General features: G+C 42.5%; 1 protein-coding gene across 1 annotated transcript in view; it reads right to left on the bottom strand.

The window, feature by feature from the left end:
• adam10a (ADAM metallopeptidase domain 10a) overlaps positions 1 to 21,699 on the bottom strand; it is a 90,360-nt gene that overhangs the window by 47,540 nt on the left and 21,121 nt on the right. The window contains exon 3 of the mRNA XM_055661217.1: positions 4,604 to 4,722. Coding sequence (XP_055517192.1) covers positions 4,604 to 4,722 — 119 coding nt within the window. The remainder of the gene's footprint in view (positions 1 to 4,603; positions 4,723 to 21,699) is intronic.

Raw genomic sequence — 21,699 nt, 5'->3', positions numbered from 1 at the left:
GCAGCGTGGTAATAGGGCCTTCGTCCCACAGTGTCCATGCTGATTATTGATAACCCATCCACACTTAGTTCGAAGTTAACCCACATTTGCATCCACTCCCTACACATCAGGGGCAATTTACAGAGGCCCATAAACCTACAATCCCGATGTACTTGGGATGTGGGGAGGGGGGGCCCACGTGGTCACAGGGAGAACATGTAAACTCCACGCAGACAGCATCCAGGGTCCGGATCGAACCTGGGTCTCTGGCGCTGTGAGAAAGCAGCTCTACTCGCTGCGTTACCGTGCTTATTTACAAACATCAATGCACAAGTAAAACATAGCATTGAACCCACAGGTCTAATTTTAAAAATACAGACGAGATTAATTTTTATTACGGGGTTTAGTACAGGTTTAAGACCCAAGGCAGCCTCAGTTTAAATAGCTGTTTCACATATTATTCTTCAAGGAACTTCTGGGGTGCACTCGGGACTTGCTGCATTCAAGATGAAGACAGTTTTTTTTTTTACGGCAACAGTTTTTGCCGTTAATCGGCAAGATTAAAGGCATTAAAAACTCTAACATGTATACCTCCCATTGGGTTAACAGCATCTATTAACTGTGGATAATTGAAGCCCTTAAAATTGTTCGTTTGACATCAAAAAGGCCATTAATGTTCAGCCAACACAACGAGTAATGAGGTTTCCCAGCAGCAAAATAGATAAAATAACAACCTGTGACATGTTAGATCCTCTGATAAGAGATAGGATCCACAATAGAGTTCCCAGTTGTGTTTAAATCTGCGCCCATTTCAAATTAATATTTTATCACGGTGTATCATATTAAAAAGTCATAATCTATCACCTTTAAAACAACACTTTAGGACTAACTGGATAATGAGAAGAATTAAAGTGATGAATAAAATATAAACCCAAGAATTAATTTCACTTCACCAGGACAAGTCAAGTAAAGGAGTAACACGTCAAGTAGAGGCGATGGGATTGGAGCTTCAGACCTTTTTGAGCTTTCGGCCCATTGTTACTATCTTGGTGAAGTCATTAAACAAAAAACACTGCAGATGATTATTAAACAAAGACAGAAAATGCTGGAATCGCCGTCAGGAAGCAACTGTTAACGTTTTATGTTTAAGACCATCAGAATTATGGAGGGAAAATTTGGTATGCCCAGAGGTATTCCCTTTGCCCAATCTATTCTTCTCCTACCCTCCCTGCAAGACACCACCTTCAATCCACAATCCAGTCAAAAGATATTTTCATGACTATTTTGCAATGTTTAGTTGAGAGATACAACATAGAAATAGGCCCTTCGGCCCACCTAGTCCGCGCTGACCAGCAATCCCCGCACACTAACACTATCCCACACACATTAGGGACAATTTAAAATTATACTAAGCCAATTAACCAACAAACATGTACGTCTTTGGTATTGGAGGAAACCGGAGAAAACACACACGGGTCACGGGGAGAACGCACAAACTCCAGACACAGAGCACCCGTAGTCAAGATCGAACCCAGATCTCTGGCTCTGCCAGGCAGCAACTCTACTGCTGTGCCACCTTGCCTACATGTTTAGCTCAATTAATTTTAATGCAGTTTATTGTGCTTATAAGATTTTAATTTGCTCATTTTGAAATTTTAATTATTTACTTCACTTTGAATAGTTTGCTAAGTTTTTGAGACATTTAATATAAAATCTTATCATGCACATTTTTCCCAGCTAGCAAAGCTTTAGCCCCAATTTGCTCAGAAAGGGCCTCTGCATGACACCACCTTCAGTCCAGTCAAAGCTGAGGCAATGCTGCTGGACCCCAGTCCCGTTATTTGAAGGGACTGTATCAGTAATTCCATACAGTCTGTCCCATCCAGGATGATCAGGTCGAGTCAGTCATACAGAAGGAAACGGGCCCTTTGGCCCAACTTGCTCATGTTAACCTTAATGCCCCATCCACATTAGCCCACATCTGCCTCATATCCCTCCAAGCATTTCGTACCTGTTCAAGTGTCTTTCAAATGTTGTTATAGTACCAGTCTCAACTACTTCCTAGGTGAAGCTCGTTCCATAGATCCACCATCTTTCATGTAAAAATGTTAATTTGTTCCCCTCTCACCTTAACCTTATGTCTTCTGGTTCCCGATTCCCCTACTCTGGGTTTAAAACTCTGTCCATTCACCCTATCTATTCCCCTCAAGACTTTATACACCTGTATAGGATCGCTCCTCGGCCTCCTATGCTCCAAGAAATAAAGTCCTAGCCTGCAAAACCTCTCTCTATACCTCAGACCCTCAAGTCCCGGCAACATCCTCAAATCCTCTCTGCGCTCTTTCCACCTTCACAACATCTTCTGAAAACAGGGTGGCCTAAACTGAAAAATACTCCAAATGCAGCCTCAACAACATCTTGTACAACTGTAACACAACATCCCAGATGGATTGCTTGTGTCCAGAGTTTAAAGTGGGAGTGGACTCAACCAAACCATGCAAGAATCTGAGGGGAAGTTGCCAAGGCAGATGCTGGGAAACCATTTCCCCTTGTCAGAGAATCCAGCACAAGGGGAACCATTTTCTCAAATCTTTTAAGACAGTTCAGGACAAATTATTTGAGCATTAAAGTTTTGGAACTCTTAAAAATAGTCCAAGATTTAGTTTTCATTATCTTTTTAAGGTTGAAGCAGAGATAAGGAAGGGGGTGAAAGGTTACTACCATGGATATAGAACAAACGTAGAACTGTGATTACAATCAGATCAGCCGTGAGCTTATTACACGGCAGAGCAGGCTTGAAGGGCCAGGTGGCCCACTCCTGTTCGTGACTCACATGTCATGAGGTATAATCCAATTAAATCTCATGGCTCACACTCATAGCCCAAGTACCGATCCTCTCCAGGTTATGAGTGCCCAGCTCTGTACATACAGATGAACACTGGGAGACCTGCAGGATGGATTTGCCAGCTGCTGCGGCCATCTTCTGCCATGTGGTACTACCCTATAAGTGGTAATGTCCGTATGGTTGAGTTAAATACCTGGTCGCCTTTTAATTGGCTTGTTTTAATTTAAATATATTGCTGACAAGCCTTTTTTTTTTAAATATATAAATTATGAACTTTAGGGATACAGCATGGAAACAGGCCCTTCATGAAACAAGTCCATGCCAATATTCGATCACTCATCAACACTAATTCTGTGTTATCCCATTGCCTACACATTACACATTACGGATAATATTACAGAGGCCCATTAACCTAGCACCCAGGAAGGAACTGGGAGAATGTGAAATCTCCGCAAAAACAGCGACCGAGGTCAGGATCTAACCCGGGTCTCTGGCGCTGTGAGGGAGAGTCTGTACCACTCTTTTGGCATTAGTTCGTATCGCAAAATTCTTGCTTCCAACCAGTGTCTGAAGACCAGGCCCCATTGCTGCATTCCCAATCCAGTGATGGGGTGTGTGCAGGGACAATTTTTATTTCCTTCACGGTTGAGATCAACTTATCTTACAGAACATGACATAAATTGCTGGAGTAACTTTGCAGGTCAGGCAGCATCGCTTGAGAACATGGATGGGTGATGTTTGGGTTGGGACCCTTCTTCAGTTTATCTGCCTGGTGTGAGATTTCCAGGGGAAGGCAATAACCCACTAGTGTCACCACCTTCCACTCAAAACAGGCAAAAAAAACAACTGCTTTCCCAAAAGGAGCTGAAGTCCAGGCCTTATCATATGATGGGCATGTAACAAATATCTTTAAGGTAGACATTTCCTCCCCATAAACACAAATTTTTAACTTTGATTTCACTGCTGTTTATGAAATACGCCAGTAGAATATGAACTCTACAGTGACATGAAGCATTATTTAAATGTAACACAACTTTCTATTCCCAGGATAAGGAAGTGTGAATGCAACTGAATGACCTTGATCCAGTCTTCACCTGATACATGGATATGCATATTCCAATAGCTATCAGACTATAATCACAGAGGTGTAATCATGGTTTACATAGTCCTTTGGAATGTATTCACAGTACCTGCTAACAGAGTACAAATTGGGAATTAAATGTGTGACCTTCCTAACCATTCATTTTTAATTAGCTGTGCAATTAGGTAACAACTATTTTTGTCCTAAGAATTAAATCTAATGATCTATGTTACCATTTTATTCAAGTCACTGATAAAAATGTATTTAAAATGAGATTAATGGTAATAGTTTAAGGTTAGAGAAAAACTAACTGCACCTGAAACCACAATTAATGCTTGGGTCTATTTTTTTATGTATAGAACATGCAACTAAGTGCATTTGCAGAAAATTGTCCAACACAATAACAAAGATTTAATCATAAAATACATATTTATCCCATGGAAATAAATTTATTTAAGCAGTTATTGGTGAAGAATTGGATGATGTGACACTAAATTAGGACAGCGAGCACTTTTTTGCTTTCATAATATTCCCATTAATTTTCTTTTTGACAAAACCATTACTTTCACGACTAAAGGATGAAATTTTAGAAAGCAATAAATTGGATTTTGATCACGGAAACAGCTGCATCTATCTACACATAATCTGTGTAGCACAAACACCGTACAATTATTCTGGTTTACAATTAACAATCTTACCATAGATTTCCCCAGTGTAGATGTGGGAGACATCGTAATTCAGCACTTCACCTGACACTTCCACTTTAAAATCGTCTGTGAATAAAGAGGTGTCTCGCTTCATTCGCAGGTTGAAATGCCTAATAAGAAAACAGCCAAAATGAGACAAGTTAGCCTCACAATATTGCCAGCTCCACAAAGTTGGCATTAAGAAACTTTCAGATGTTGAAATCTTTACATACAAATAAATCAGCTTCTTTACTGCAGCACTGCAGAATGGCAAGAGTTTGTCAGCTAATTTCATTGTTAACTTTTCCAGTAAAGACACGTCTCAGGTGAGATATGCATATTGTGAAATATTCATCATGGGATTTTTAGTTAAGCAGCTTCATTTACATCAAGAATTAAAATTTATAAACAAATAAATCAAAAATGAATATAGCAAAAGCACACATTCCTGCTGCCTAATTTAATTTTAAATCCTTTTTTCCCCCCCAAACTTTCTTTCACATTGAGTTATGCAAACTCATACCAGTAAGCATAATACATGTCTTAACAAACTTATTATTGAAATCTTTTAAAACATTACCTTAAAAGGTAAGCTATACAATTTTCATTTAAAATACAAAGGACAGCTATGTTATTCGAAACTTAAGACATGGAGTCATACAGCACCCTCAATATTCTTGTTCACTTCTTTAAAACACTTAAATCCGTGAGACAAACCAACCACACTCAAAACCTTGCTGAAGATCCCCAATCAACCCCTGCCTGTACTAATGCACATATATCTTATCCATCAGAATTCTCTCCAGTAACTTGCCTACCACAGATGTTTAGTTGTAGAAACAAGGAACTGAAGATGCTGGTTTACAAAAAAAAAAGAACACAACGTGCTAGAATAACTCAGCGAGAGGCAGCATCTCAGGAGAACATGGATGGGTAACGTTTCAGGTCAGGTCTGAAGAAGGGTCCCGACCTGAATTCTCACTTATCCATGCTGCCTGGCTCGTGTACTTTGTGTCCATGTTCGGCTTGCTGCTCTATAGATTTTCGTTGCAGCCCTTCTTAAACAAAGGCATAATATTAGGCACTATCCAGATAAAAATTAAACAATTCAATTACAAAATACAGCACACCGAAAAAAAGAAAGAAAAAGAATTGACACTGAAATGTCGATAACCCAGAACAGAATCTATTGTACTGATTTCCTTAAAGTCAACTTGAATTCAACAGTAGGGTAGGACAGTGGTGCAGCGGTCGAACTGTTGCTTTGCACCGTGCCTTCTGTTTGGAGTTTGTATGTTCTCCATGTGACCGGAGCCTTGCACAAAACATTGTTCCCATATCATGTATCTATACACTGTAATGGTGCAATTGTCTTTCCGCTAACCGGGTGTCATGCAACAAAAGCTTTTCACTGTACCTCTGTACCTTTGACAATAAATTAAACTGAACTGATCTAACGATCTGTCCTCTGCACTAGTGGTAGCGGAAAATTACAGACTTTCACCACCTATGAGAGATTTCTACATTTCCCACTTTCAAATGACTGGCCCTTATTTTGTGGTCAAGGAGGAGGACTGACTGAACTTTGTCCCTTTGATTGTGACACTTTAAACAAGTTTGACAGTTCTCTGGAGAAGACCGCAAAATGTCAGGGCACAGAGGAAAATCCACACCAGGGCTTCTTAAAAATGGCAAAATAGAACGACCATCGGTAAACCATAATCAATCTTTCATCCAAGTTACACTCCCATAACCTCTGCACGGTACAGTTTAACTACACCTCCAGTTTAAATTCCATTTGGAATATTTTGGAGGACCAAGAAACCAAGAACCAAGAACAGATCCATTACCATCTGTAGTCGGTCAGTGGCCTGCCAGCAACATGTTCGTTATTTTGACATTTTTTTTAAAGTGTGCCCAAATATTTGTTTTAGTGTCTCTTGGTCTGTCGTGTGTGGGGGGTGGCGGGAAGTGGGAAGGGGGGGAACCGCTTTTGTTCGCCTCCTCAACGGAGAGGCGACTTTTTCCATGTCGCCTCCCACGCAGCCTAACACCATGGATTGGAGTGGCCTTTCCCGGAGTTGGGCCTGGAGTTTCAGCAGCGATCGCAGCGTGGACTTTTCCACCCCGGAGCGGGCGAACCTTTACCGGGGGTCGCCAGAGAGTAGTGCTCTGATCGCTGGCCTCATGACTTTGGCATCATGGTCTGCGGAGTTTCTAGACACGGGCACGGCATGGACTTGCCATCCGGATCTTGGGATCCCTTGTTGGGGATCCCCGGAGAAGAGCTCCGACCGCCAGCCTGTAATATCCTGAAGCCGCGGTCTGCAGAGCTTCTAGCCACGGGCACAGCGTGGAGTCACCATCCGGAGCCTGGGATCCCTTGACGGGGATCCTAAAACAAGCCTGCGGCCTACAACATCCTGAGGCCGCCGTCTCCGGTAAGAAATCGCCGATTCGGGCCCTCCGAGTGTGTTTGACCGTCCCGACGTCGGAGTTTCAATCATCCCGGTGAGAGGGCCTATACATCGGGCTGTCCGTAGCGGCGACTACGGAAGGTTCATGGCCCCAACCACGGGTGAACAAGGAGGAGGACTGACTGAACTTTGTGCCTTCCAACAAAGTGAAGAATGCTGTGGTGGATGTTTGTGTTAAATCTTATTGTGCATTATGTGTTCTTTTTAATTGTTTCGCTGCTGGCAAATTCATTTCACTGCACCTTCGGGTGTATGTGACGAATAAAATAGACTTTAACTTTGTTGCTTAACGCGCTTTGTCAGAAAGCAAGCACCCGTTCTCCGGCACATTACAACATTTGGGACACACAATTCAACAATTTCAAATCACTAAACTTTACAGATTATATCAGAAACTACCTGTTGGGTACTGCCAGCATTCCACTATTGGCATGCAGTAACTGGAGTTGATGTTCCAGTGCTCTGACTTGTCTCTCCCACCCACATTTATTCCAATATTCTTCAGGTATATCAGAGGTGATTAATAAACCTTCAGTTGGCACCACCTTGTGTCATTGTTTCTCTTACTTTCCACCACATCTCAGACCATGGCTATCATGACCAAGAATTTCTGCCTTTTCATAGTTTGACCCAATATCAACCTAATTTTTAAAGAATGACTTCATCTCATCTGCACAGAAGTTTGAAAGGGCATCACAGGATCTTTCACGTTCATCTGGATGGTATACCAGGCAGTTTGATGACTCGTCTTACTAGTAAAGTACTACTTTCTCAGTACAGGTGCACAACCTTTTATCCGAAAGCCTTGGGACCAGACACTTCTCTTCTCGGATTTCCGAATGGAAGATTTTTAGCGTAGATTAGGTAGGTAGCGCGGGCGGCTTGAAAAGTCTGGAGCGGCTGCCTCCTCCCCGGAGACTGGTGAATCATTGTAAATCATTGCTTAAATGTTAGTCAGTTAGTTTGGAGGGATTTAATGTGGTGGGGGGGGGGGGGGGGGGGGGGGGGGGGGGGGGGGGGGGGGGGGGGGGGGGGGGGGGGGGGGGGGGGGGGGGGGGGGGTGGGGGGGGGGGGGGGGGGGGGGGGGGGGGGGGGGGGGGGGGGGGGTGAAGGGGGAAACTTTAATTCTTAGTCCCCTACCTGATCGGCGAGGTGGGGAGCGGGCAATGCCTTACTGGGTCGCCGTGCGGTAAGCTCCGGAGCACTGTGGCTGCCGACTCCAAACATCGCGGAGCTGGGGCAGTGGGCGTCCGGCCGCGGGCCGCGCTGGATTTGGAGCGCCGCGCAGCCAGGGGTAGATTTGCCGGGGTCGGAGCTACAACCGGCGCCACCCGCCAGCAGCCACCAGCTCCTCGATGTTGGGAGTCGGCGGCCACAGCGCTCCGGAGCTTACTGCACGGCGACTCCGACCAGGTAGGGGACTAAGAATTAAAGTTTCCCCCTTCACCCCCCTAGGTTTGAATCTAGGTTTGAATGTATAATCTTTTGATTCAGAGGAACCATTTCTACAAGGTTTAGGAAGATTAATTTTGAAGTGTACATTTACATATAGCAATTAATCCAACTAGTTTCTAGTTCATTATGGTGAAAACCATGCAACAACAGTTATTAACAGCTTCAAGATTGTACTCAAGGAAAACTTAAATAACTTGGTTGCAACTTGTCCAAAACACGTGAATATTTCTCTCTTACGTGGCTGCTGATGTGAGCATTTTTTCCTTGCCAACACTGGTTTAGGAGCTACATAATCACCAGGTTCCTAATTAGCACATTGAAAATGTGAAAGAAAATAAGTGTTGATTTAGTATCCCTTTTACCAACAGTAGTTCAGCATTAAAAAGACATTGTTTGAAAAGATTTGTTTTTAAATACAAAATTGTCAAAGGAAATGTAAATATATTTGACAAAAATGTGACTTCTTGCTATTTCTAAACAGCGATGCTTGAAGGCCTAATTGTTTGGATTGATCCCAGTACAAGTACACAATCTGGTGAAATGGTTCTTAGATCTGGTATCAGATATTTGTGAAGGGTGAATACAGAGCCCTAGAACGTGAAGATCAAATGATATCACTAGTAGTTAAATAACAGCCCTCTATAGTTGGTTGAAACAAAGAACTGCAGATGCTAGCTAATACCAAAGATAGTGCTGGACTAACTCAGCGGGTTCGGCAACATCTCTGGAGCAAAAGGATATCCTTTATCTCCAGAGATGCTGCCTGACCTGCCGAGCTACTCCAGCATTTTGTATGTATCTCTATTATTGGTTGTCGGTTTAACAAACACAACCAGACGTCTGTGGAAAAAGGCCAAACATCATTCATTCAAATTACAATATAACCCAAAGTACATCTTTTAACCAAAGTCAGATCACTCTTTGCCAATTTGCTTAAAAGTGTAAGAGATAATGTGTGCTAGTTCCAGTTCTAAATGAAACACAGCGGTTGGCTGGGCAAAGGACTGACAGAATCCCATGTCATCAACCAGCCAAACTGTGGATCAGATAAAGGCTCCAAGCAGTTGCATCATATCCCACAGCACCACTAAGAAATAAGAAGGGAGACCTGGCAGTGTAATGAAGATTATTTTATTTCTCCGCCCACAAGTTCTCATTACTATACACAAATCCTCACTAAGTAACTAATTGCATAATTGCTGGAAAAATTAATTGTTAACTAGCTACAGAGCATTTCAGGGTACTTACACCCACACTGAAGGGCCTCTACACGACAGACTTATTTCAGTGCAGTTTCCCATGAATCAGTCCCAAAATACTGCACTAGAATTCACTCCCAATTGTTCTACCTCGTCCCTTATGCTGCAGGGTATCTCATACAAAAAAACATCTGGCACATATACGTTGCTAAACATTCCTTTCACATTTCCCAAAGATACTAGCTCCAAATTCCTTTGTTTTGAGCTTCCCCCGAGTGCTCGTTTACATTACTGGAGCCAGGGAGGAAACCAATTACACATTTCCTCAGCTGTTCGTAAATAAGGAGGAACTTGCAAATTTTGTGTAGTCCCAAGAATAAATTCATTTGGATCTTGAATAGTCACACTAGTAACTGCCTCCTCGCCAGATTTACCAGCAAAAAACACTGATGCTAATACTTTTTAAATCCATATGAAACAGAAAAGTGACGTTGAAAGATAACACATCAGTTCATTGATAAATAATACTGATAGGTCGACTTTGAAACATGTAAAATTAAAGCTAGGCTGTGTTTTCAAATATCTATCTATCTATATATAATATTAAAACTCTGTGGCTGGCTGTGTGTGTTTCTGACTTGTGGCTGCCAGCCTTTGATTCGTTGCTACGCCAATGTCAGACCCAGAAACGCTGAGTTTTTTTCCATTTCGGTAGAGATTTCACTTTTCATTCCAAGTATCCACTCCTCATTAAATTTTGTCGTGTTTATGTAGACATTTTTAATAAATTCCTTCTACCCCCCCCCCACTCATTTTGTCACCTCCTGCTGGCCAGCGACCATAACAGCTGCTGGCATCCGCATCTCGCCTCAAAGACGCCATTTAAAAACAGCCGCACTGCTGATTCCCGAGCTGCTCGAGTTGGAGGACCACGTCTCCCGTGGGGGCTACTGGTAGGGAGTGGCTGCGTTGGGGGAGCAGACCCAACGGGTCTGCACTTTGTCTAGTGTTATTCTATTTATAGGGTTACCTCGTTCTAGACCAAGCTTCGAATGCTCATTTAAACTAGAACAATTGTAGTAATATCTTCAACTTTCATTGGTCATTGTTTAATTAATTCTTAAATTTAATCAAATTAAATCAAACTGTTTTATCTGGGCAGCTGTCTCTGTAAGCATTGTCCATAAAAAAAAAAACATGTTTGAATTTCAAATAGCCAATATGCTAGCAATTAACTTTTAAAGTCTGTTCTTCAAAATTAAATGTGAAATTGGAAATCAGACTCATTAGATCATAGAGCCCCCGAGTAATGTCTTGCCAAATATTTCAAGTCAAGTCAAGAGAGTTTATTGTCATGTGTTCCAGATAGGACAATGAAATTCTTGCTTGCTGCTGCACATCAGAGTTCAGAGTCTTTCCTTTGAACATCACAGAGGACACTATCAAGGTGTCCTATTTAAGGCCAACATAAACATTACAATTCGTCAGTATAAAAATTCTCATCCTATCACTGATGCTCACAATTTCACACTGCTTCACTTAAAAAAAAAAACAGGGAAAAACACATCATTGTTAAGCAGGTAACGCAATTGAAAGGGAGTATATTCAGATCTACAATGAGATTCTTTAGGCATAAATACAGATCAGAGTGTTCATATACCATAGAACATATAGATATATACATATATATATATATTTATAGAGTTTGTTTAAAGTTGTGTTTAATAGTCTGATGACTGTGGGGAAGAAAAAGCTGTTCCTGAACCTGGGTGTTGCAGATTTCAGGCTCCTGTACCTTCTACCTGATGGCAGCGGAGAGATGAGTGTGTGGCCAGGATGGTGTGGGTCTCCCCCAAATGCTGCATTTGAAGGCACTGGGCCTGTACTCGCTGGAGTTTGCAGGGTGGGGTGGGTGGGGGGGGTCCTCATTGAAACTTACCAAATCGTGAAAGGCCTGGATAGAGTGAATGTGGAGAGGATGTTTCATTAGTGGGAGAGTCTATGACCAGAGGCCATAGCCTCAGAATAAAAGGACATACTTTTAGAAAGATGAGGAGGAATTTATTTAATCAGAGGGTGGTGAATCTGTGGAATTCATTGTCACAGAGGGCTGTGAAGGCCAAGTCAATGGATATTTTTTAAGGCAGTGATTGACAGATTCTTGATTAGTAAGGGTGTCAGGGGTTGCAGGGAGAAGGCAGGAGAATGATGTTGAGAGGGAAAGATAGATCAGCCATGATTGAATAGTGGAGTAGACTTGATGGGCCAAATGGCTTAATTCAGCTCCTTGAACTTATATCTAGGCAATTTCAAATGGAGGAATGAATACTAAAGAAAAATGGCAAGGAATCAATAAATTAATGACATTATTCTAATATTTGATGCAAAAGACGCTCAAAAACAAACTTTACTCTGGGTGAATAGGTGTGGCCACTGTCAAAGACAATGAAGAATATAAATTCAGAAATAATAACACATTCTCTGTTAGAATAAAAATCTAGGTAACAGTAACATACCCAAATATAATCAAGGACAAAGATAGCGGCTTCTGGAAGATAGCAGCTTCTGTTAAATATACAGGCTTAATAATTTCAGCAAATATCTCCAGTTCCTATTGACAACTGTTAGTACATATATTCGATACATTATTAAGAGGCAAGCAAGTATGACATCTGTGCAGATTTTGATTACCACTTTGAAGACGTACACAAAACAAAAATCCAAAAGTCCAAATCAACATTTTATTCCACTTTCTGTAAATTTAACTAATCTTAATTCATACGAATAAAGTTGCTACCTTTCCAAATCACAGTTCAGTTTCCATAAACATAAAAAAGACTATCTCTTGCATTGCCATCTTTCCATTCACATGTCATTCTTAATTAAACTAATCATGCCAAGTCGTGCCAGCATCATAAAATACAGTGGAAAATTGAGCAGATGCCCCACGATGAAATACTATAATTGGGTCTTATGCTTTAAGAAGCTCAAGCTTCTGCTGTTAACTTGGGCGACAGACTTGAAAGCAATGATGAGTGTTGGCTTTCAATGCTTTACCAAGATTTTACACAACCTCACAGCTGCCTCTGAACCAGTTTTTGAATCACTTTGTTAATTTGGGATGTTTTTAGTTTAGTTTAGAGATACAGTGTGGAAACTGGCCCTTCGGCCCTCAGAATCCACACCGACCAGCGATCCCTGCATACTAACACCATCCTACACACTAGGAACAATTTTACATTGATACCAAGCCAACAAACCTGTACGTCGTTGGAGTGCGGGAGGAAACGGAAGATCTCAGAGAAAACCCACGCAGGTCACGGGGAGAACATACAAACCCCGTACAGACAGCGCCCGTAGTCAGGATCAAACCCGGGTCTCTGGCACTGTAAGGAAGTAGCTCTACTGCTACCCCACCGTGCCGCCCATGTATAAAATAAATATAGTGGGCACATAGATGGTGTGGGTTTGTTGCTGCCACCTTCCCAGGCCAACATACAGGATAAGCTCCAGGCCAGTGTACAGGAAACTGCACAGGACAGGAGCAGCAATTGATGAAAGACCCAAAATTATCAATCTATCATCTTTCCAGGTCCAGAGTTTAAATAAAACACAGCACACAAGAGCTTCTGGTGGACAGATTACTCTCAACATGGGTAACAACTCAATCAACCCAAGCAGTTAGATAGGAATACATTTCTACCACCATTTTGTTTCTTCCTTGGAAAAGGGTGGCTGAAAGATTCAAACCATCACTGAAATGTCCTCTCGCTCAATAAATTAATTGGTTTTAAGGAAATATTGCTGGAAATATCAAATGGCTGATTTAAAAAAACCCTCAGTTTTTCCTCTCCCCATGCATCATCCCCTGTCCAAGATTTTATCTCTGATTTTTAACCAAATGGAGGTATTGAGAAACAATGTTAAGGTGTTAAAGTTCATGTAAAAATGTGTTGATACATCCTAGTACAGTTTAACATTCACACATTTGTAATGACAGTACGTGTAAACTTTTGCACTTCAGCATCATTGAGGTAATTGCCAGCATGACGACTTTAAACGTCATGGCACAAATTTAATCTTCAAATCACTAAAACACATGACATTAAATGCATTTGATGTGAGACAGGAACAAGGATCCACCCTTCTTAAATCAACCACCATTGTAATAAGCAGGAAATATCAAGGCCCAATGAAAACAAGTGAAAGACTTTCCGACTGCAAGCCTGAATGGTGAGTGGCCAAGGCAAACAGGCCAGGCTGTGAGACCTGGTGGAAAATTAATGATGAAAAACAAATGCTATTTCCTTTTCACAAAAAGTGATAGCCCTATCCATTCCATTATCAATCTGCACTTAGTCATCAGCAATAGTGTGTTGGAATATCTCCCTTAGGCAATGCTGCAGTGGTGCTTGAGCACTAATAACCCACCTGTCAATGGTTTGGGTTCCACCAGGGCACTTGGATTAAACAAAATGCGGACAAAATTGCTCTGATTGCTAAGTGGAAATAAATGTTTATGGCACACATGCCGAGCAATTATAGCAGCTTAATGGAATTGGCTCAGTTGTTGCACACCTGTTCATCCAATTCGATCAACATAACCTTCAATTCTTTTCTCCCTCATATTGGTCTTGGTTCCCCATTATTGCACCTGTGCTCTTGTTCACTGCCATTCCACATCGTTCATACCAAGTTCCACATTCTCGTTGACTTGTTAGCTTTGCCTGAAAACACCCCTGCTTTATATTTTCTAAAAGCGTTTGTTTGATGCTTTAATACCTTACGTTTAATAGGACATGTTTCAGTTGGACCTTTTTAAGCCACAGAGACCTTTCCTAATGGTTTCTAATGTGGTGAACCAAACTTAGTATTACACACTAACATGTAATAACAAGGAACTATAGGTGCTGGTTTACCAAAGAACAAAACTGGAGTAACTCACCGGGTTAGGCAGCATCCTTGGAGTATATGGATAGGTGACATTTTTGGTCAGGACCCTTCTGCAGACTGATCGCAGGAAAGGGGGACGGGGGACAGGGGATGGGGAAGAAAGCGAAAAGAGGGGTGGGACAGTGCAGAGTATGGCCGGTAATAGGTGAACATGGGTGAGGGAGGGGGAGGGGGTTGACAGGCAGATTGTTGAACAAAGACCAAAGACAAGTGTGAGCCAAAAGGATAAAGAGTTGCGAATGTAAAGCAAGAGGATAGAACAGTCACAAATTGTGAAGCTGTTGAAAGGATTGCAGGTGCAGGGCGACTGTGTGTGGATTAGTTATCTAAAATTGGAAAATTCAAATGTTCATACTACTGGATTGCAAGTTGCCAAGAGGAAATTAGCATCGTACTAATAACTAAGAGCAACGAGTGATAAACAAGTTGCTGTAGAAAACTCCAGGGTGCCCTTTATTGCCAATTTAATTTTGTCTGCAGAATCGATTTTCAGAAAGCAATGATAAAACGACCATTTCTTTTGCCAGTGACCTGAAACGAGAATGTGAAGAAAGGTCTCGACCCCAAATGTCACCCATTCCTTCTCTCGAGATGTCATTTGCTGTTGCACCAATGCTACAAATTATTTTTGGATTAATGATTGATATTCCATTCCCAAACAATGAAAACCATGTTGCCTTCCTTTTTCCAGATATTCAACAGAGTGCAAAACTGTCACTGTGTGACCTGTGTGTAAAACTGGAAGGAATTGAAGTTGCCTGTGATGGGAATATCTGTTGCCCCTTTTGTGGCTAATTTAGAGCCACATTCCAATTCCAACTCTAGCTTCTCCAGACTTTCCTCCCAAAACCATTTCAGTAAATCTCTTCCGCATCCCCTCCAGCACCATCACACCGTTCCTGTAATGTAACCACAACTGCTTTTATTTGCAGTTCAAGTGTAATGTCTGCTTGTGTATTCCACGCCTTGGAAAATAAAGGAAAATATTCTATTTACCTTCAGACATAGCTTATTGACCTATCCGGCTGCATTGCTGCTATATTATTTAATATTGTTCCATTTAGTGCATATTCCCCTATCTGTAACATCTCTCCAAAATGCATTACTGCTCATGAATGGATTACATGTTATTTGCCACACTGCTACGGAAGCTGCCAGACCATTCATATCTTTCAACACTATGAAGTTTTCAGCCATGCCATGAAGCAAAGCCTACAAGGTGAAAACTCTTGGGCACATGGCACATTATGACCAGCATGTTCTCTCCAAATCGCACATCACACAGATATGGGGGTGGTGGGGAGAATATGGAGGTGCCCTTTATCATTGCTAGGTCTAAATCCTGGAATCACATCTCCATTGACCTTGTGGGAGTACTTTGCCAGAACTACAACAATTGAAAAGGCAATTAAGGAGAGGTCATATGCACTGGCTGCGTCAGCAATGCCTTGATCCTGAAACACAACAACTAAATCATTTAATATTAAGCACAAAATGCAAGGGACCAAACATCGACCCTGTGGAATCTTTCTTGTAACAGGCTTTCAATAAAACAAACACTTATTAACCATTACTTCGCCAAAATCCAGAGATATAATCAAATTGAGCTGCCATGTTACCTCCGCAAAGAATTAAAAACTGTTGCTGACTTGGGGCTTTAAATTATGCCAACTGTTTCTAACTGATTTGTGTCTTTCTTAATGTAGGTTCATATAGTCCTTTGAAATGAATGTCAGTAACTTGCCCATCATCAAAGTTTCACTGACAATTACTTGATTTATCCCTTTTTAAACCGGGTGGCACCAGCAACAGTCTGTATGTCATTTCCTTCTTTGTTGATTAATAGTATGTGTTAAATGTATATGTTAGTGTTCTTTAGCTTGTTTTACTTGGGAGGTGGTGGAAACTTACTCTAATCTCCTACCTCGACGGAGATGCGATTTTTGTCCATATCGTATCTCCGTCCGCACTGCGGCCTAACATCGAGGAGTTGGCGGCCTCTGCTGGAGACCGACTTCGGGAGCTCCAACCGCGGGAGCCTGCGGGACTTTAACATCGTGGAACCCGCGGTCCCTGGTTAGAGACCGACTTCGGGAGCTCCAAGCCGCAGGAGCTTCGATCGCCCTGACGGATGGTTCGACTGCCCCAACCGTGGGAGAATAAAGAGGGAAGAAGATTAGACTTTATTGCCTTCTATCACAGTGAGGAATGTGGGGAAGCAGCTGTGGTGGATGTTTATGTAATTGTGTGTCTTGTTGCTTTTTTTTTTAAGTGCCTGTATGGTGATACGAATATCACTGTACCTTAATTGGTACACGTGACAATAAAGACCTTTGAAACCTTTGAACCAGCAGTATGTTACTAGTCCTCCAATCCTCTTACACAGGTGTTGCGAGACCGAGGGGATTGAAAAACTGCAGGAAATGTCTTTGCAGTCTTCTTCCTTCAAGGAGCATTGGAGGCACGTTATCTGGGGTTAGTGATTTATCCATTTTGCAAGATAACATCTCTTTTTATGTTTATCCCATCCAATATATTATACCTTGTCTATCTTAGTGCGACATTCACATATATCTTTGGAGGAAGGAAGGAGTCAAAGGGTTGTTGGGGAGGGTTGCTTTTCTATTTGGAGGGGTATGACCAGTGGAGTGCCCCAGGGGTCAGTGCTGGGTTCACTGCTGTCGTTTAACATGGTTGGTAAATTTGCAGAAAACAACAGAATAAGTGTTACAGTACACAGCAAGTTGAGAAGATGGTCCAAGGAATGGCAAATAGAACTAGATTCTGACGAGTCTTTCATGCACATTCTCCCTGAGACCACGTGGGTTTCCTTCAGGTACTTTGGTTTCCTCGCACATTCCAAGATGTGCAGGCTTGTAGGTTAATTGGCCTGTAAATTGCCCCTAGTGTAATGGGAGTGGATGCAAAATTGGGATAACATAGAACTAGCGCGAATGGATGATCGATGGTCAGCATGAGCTCGGTGGGCCGAATAACCCATTTCCATGCTGTCTGTCCTAAACAGGACATCTGAATTATTAGGTTTATCTACCATAAATTGAGATCGGACACTTTGCCATTCCTAAAATTTGACAATACCCCAAATAGTCTTAGCTATGCGATGTCTTACATTTCAGACTCTTTCTAAACCCAGAGGAACACATTGATGAACCAGACCGGATAAAATGCCACAAAACAGCACTCAAAAACTAAATTCCAAGTTTGAAAGTTAGTGAAAGTTACAAATCAAATATGAATTGATTCAATTGCATTATTGCAGCAGATAGTTTTGATAACAAATTATAGCAAACAACGTACAACAAAAATCTCCAAGCCTGGTCATGGCCTTAGACAATCAGTGGCCCACAAAGGCTGCAGACAGTTCATTAACTGTGCAGCAGAATCTCATCCTCACCACACAAGTTGACAATATGAAGAATTTCTGAGATTTACACAGTTGACCAAATCCTGAACCAGGTTCTCGCCACGTCAATGGTACTGTAACTCCGCCACTAAAATAACCCAGTGTCGTAGCGACCAGCTTCTAAAGTTCCCCAAGAAATTGGCAACTGCTTGCTGAACCTGTGTACAAGGTTCAATCTAGTGGGATTCATTGAATCCATTCAATGCAAGAGAAATAAATCACTGGGTGGTAGAAGGCAAACTTTGCAATTTTCTACAAGTTGATTATATCCAAAAACTTAAGCATTATCACATTTTCACTGTATTTTCCATTACTTCACATAAACGTTTTTGGTATCCTAAACTCCAGCCGTTTTAACAGCTAGCAAGTCTCGGCTGTGGACTAATTGCGTGGTAAAACATTCCAGGGAATGGGGTAACATTACGACAGCAAGATCTACATTGTTCACGAACTGGCTTCGGTAACTTAAGGGCCTGTCCCACCAGCATGCGATAGCAAGCATCTAGCGCGACCAAACGTGGTCACTTGAGGCGTACGGCCTCGTGGGGCCGGTCCCACTTCGAACGGCAGAGGTGTATGGAGTTGTGTGGGGCTGGTCCCGACATCGCGCGGGGCTCCGAAAATCCTGCACTGTACGAAAATCCCGCGCGAAAACGGCCTGTCGGCCTGTGGCGTTGCGCGATGACGTCACCGCCCGGCTTGCCGTTGCATTATGACGTCACCGCCCGCCGCCGTGCGACGTCCAAATACAATCGGCCCGCCTCCTGCCCAGCTGATTGGTGAGTTTGATGTTGGGACCAGCCCCGCACAACTCCATACACCTACGTGGTTCAAATTAGGACCTGCCCAGCGCAGCCGTACGCCTCAAGCGACCACGTTTGATCACGTTAGACGCATGCTATCGCATGCTGGTGGGACAGGCCCTTTACTTCAGCCAAGTGCGGGAGGGGAGCTTCAAGCACAGGCAGCTCAGTGAACCAGAGCCACCAAAATTATTGGTACACAAAAAAGTTGGAAAAACTCAGCAGGTGCAGCAGCATCTATGGAGCGAAGGAAATAGGCAACGTTTCGGGCCGAAACCCTTCTTCAGACCACCAAAATTACTATTTTATAGTGGAAGTGCTGAAACCCATTTATTTTTAATGCCAGCTTTGTTTGATGGCAGAGTAATTGCATCCCATCCGTCGGTGCTGCAACTCCTCCCAAACCCCTGGCGTGCACACCTTTGTACAGAGGTGGTCTAAAAGGAAAGTACTGTGGATCACAAGTCAAGCAATAAACTTGCAAATATGTTGCAGTAACCAAAGCATTTACTCCAGCTATTGCTACCTGCAAAGCTACAATTTAGCCTACTGTGCAAACTCAATTAGGAAGCATGATACTTCTGCAAATAGCATTACAAGTCTATTAGCATGCAATTGAAACTGCAGCATATTTCATCCAGGATACAATGGTAGCAAGCCTGATGGAAAATGTTGCTCAAACCCATAGCTGCTAATATTTTATTTTGATAATCAATGACTAAGTGTTTCGTCTGTTAAAAAAGGGCTATTTGTTCAGTTTCTATTATTTTCTGTAAACGGCTAGACCTTTAGTGTTCACTAGACCAAGTGGGACCCGTTGGGGCCCCGTCCCTCAAACGCGGTGGGGGGGGGGAGCGGCGTCACACGGGAGGGCTGATCCCAGAGCGCGGCGTCGGCGCTCGCCCCGGAGACAGGCGCCCCCCCCCCCTGGAGCCAATCACCCCCATCACCCATCCCCCAAAGTAACCCTTTCGCCCAACACAATATTCCACCACTTACCCATAGCCCCAACTGCGCAGGCGCGGCTCATTTCCCCTCATCCCCCAACACTCCCACCCCCTCTTCTCTCCCCTCACCTCCTCCACCTCTCCTTTCACCTACCCTCAGTCACTCCCAACCCTCAGTTACTCCCTCCCACCAGACAGACAGGCAGACAAGACTTTTAATAATATAGAGGGATTTGGGGGTTCAAGTCCACAGGTCCGCAAGTGTGGCAACACCACATGCTTTTGTCAATTGAGGCGATGAGTTTAATAGCTGAGAACTCAGGAGGCAGCTGAATAAAACTTTGGTAGGGTCACGTGGAGTATTGTGTGCAATTCAGGTTGCTGTATTACAGAAATGCTTTGTTACAGGAGGCTTTGGAGAGGGGGCAGAAGAGGTTCACAAGAACAGCGCCTGCGTTACCTGTAAAGAAGATATTAGACAAATTGAGATTGTTTTCTCTGGAGCGGAGGTTGACTGGTGACCTGATGGATGTAGGCAAAATTATGAGGGGCATAGATAAGGTAGATAATCAGAATCTGTTTTCCCCCCTCAGAAAGGAAATACCAAACATTAGAGGCCATAGGTTTAAAGGCGAGGTGGGTGGGGTGGATTAAAAGGAGATTCAGAGGGCAAGTTTTTTTTAAAGTAATAGATGCCTGTATGACTCTTTGGGAGGAGTGGAAGTATATATGTGGGCATCGTTTGGCCAGGCAGACGAATAGACTAGCAATGGAGGGATATAGACCGTTTGCAGGCAGATGGGATTAGTTTAAATTGGCACCAAGATTGGCACAGACGCTGTGTGCTGTGAGCTGTTTCATTTCCTGCTTTGAAAGAAAAGGTTCATTTTGAGCTCACACGAAGTGTTACAAAGGATTGATGCAAAGAAACCTTTGCTATCATTTTTCTTCAGCAAAGTACTTTCACAGGTATAGCCATTAACAGCGCCAGGATAGCATAAAACAGGCAATGAAGATGAAGGGCAATGCCAATGATGCAGGCTATGATAGAAGCAATAAAAATTTCAAAGCATGAAAGTGCTTGTAAAAGGCGGTTTCATGAAATGTGAAAATAGTATTAATGCAATGATTTATTTTGCTATTCCCTCCAAAGCCAAGAGGGATTACAAATATAAAATGCAATGTAAAAGGCCTAATCAAAAATAGGTTAACATCCTTGCAATAGTTTAGGATTCAAAAATGGAATTGCATGATGCATTTTATTTTAGCTGGGAATCATCTTGAAGCAGAGTAAAGACATGAATGAAATAAGACATCGTAATGATTTGATTGAATTTATGAAGGTGATGAAAGTGATTGATGAAGGTTTCAGTGAGTCATTTGATCAAGTCACTCACAGTAGGCCGATCCAAAGGATTACGATGCATGGTATCCACAGTGACTTGGTCATTCAGATTCAGAACTGGTTTAGCCAGAGCGTAGTAGTGGATGGGCACTATTCCATCTGGAGACGTGATGTGTACTGTCAAATGTGACATGTTGCATTTTAGGAGGTTCAATGTAAGAGATAAGCATGCAGTTAATGGCAAGACAACGCATTGATACACAGAGGAATTTTGGAGTCCAAGTTCATAGCTCCCCGAAAGTCGCAACACAGGCAGGCAGAATGGTAAGAGTGTATGATATGCTTCCTTCATCAGTTGGGGCATTGCAGATAAATGTCAGGAAGATAAATGTTGCAGCTTTGTTTAGGATGTATTTGGAGTACTGTCTGCAGTTTTGGTCACCCTATTACAAGAAAGATGTGAAGGCTTTGGAGATGGTGCAGGAGGTTATCAAATTGCATCCTG

This window comes from Leucoraja erinacea, chromosome 33, assembly GCF_028641065.1.
Source record: "Leucoraja erinacea ecotype New England chromosome 33, Leri_hhj_1, whole genome shotgun sequence".
In the NCBI taxonomy this organism is placed as follows: Eukaryota; Metazoa; Chordata; class Chondrichthyes; order Rajiformes; family Rajidae; genus Leucoraja; species Leucoraja erinaceus.
Note: the sequence above shows the minus strand (reverse complement) of the source record. Positions and strands in the feature narration are given on the sequence as shown.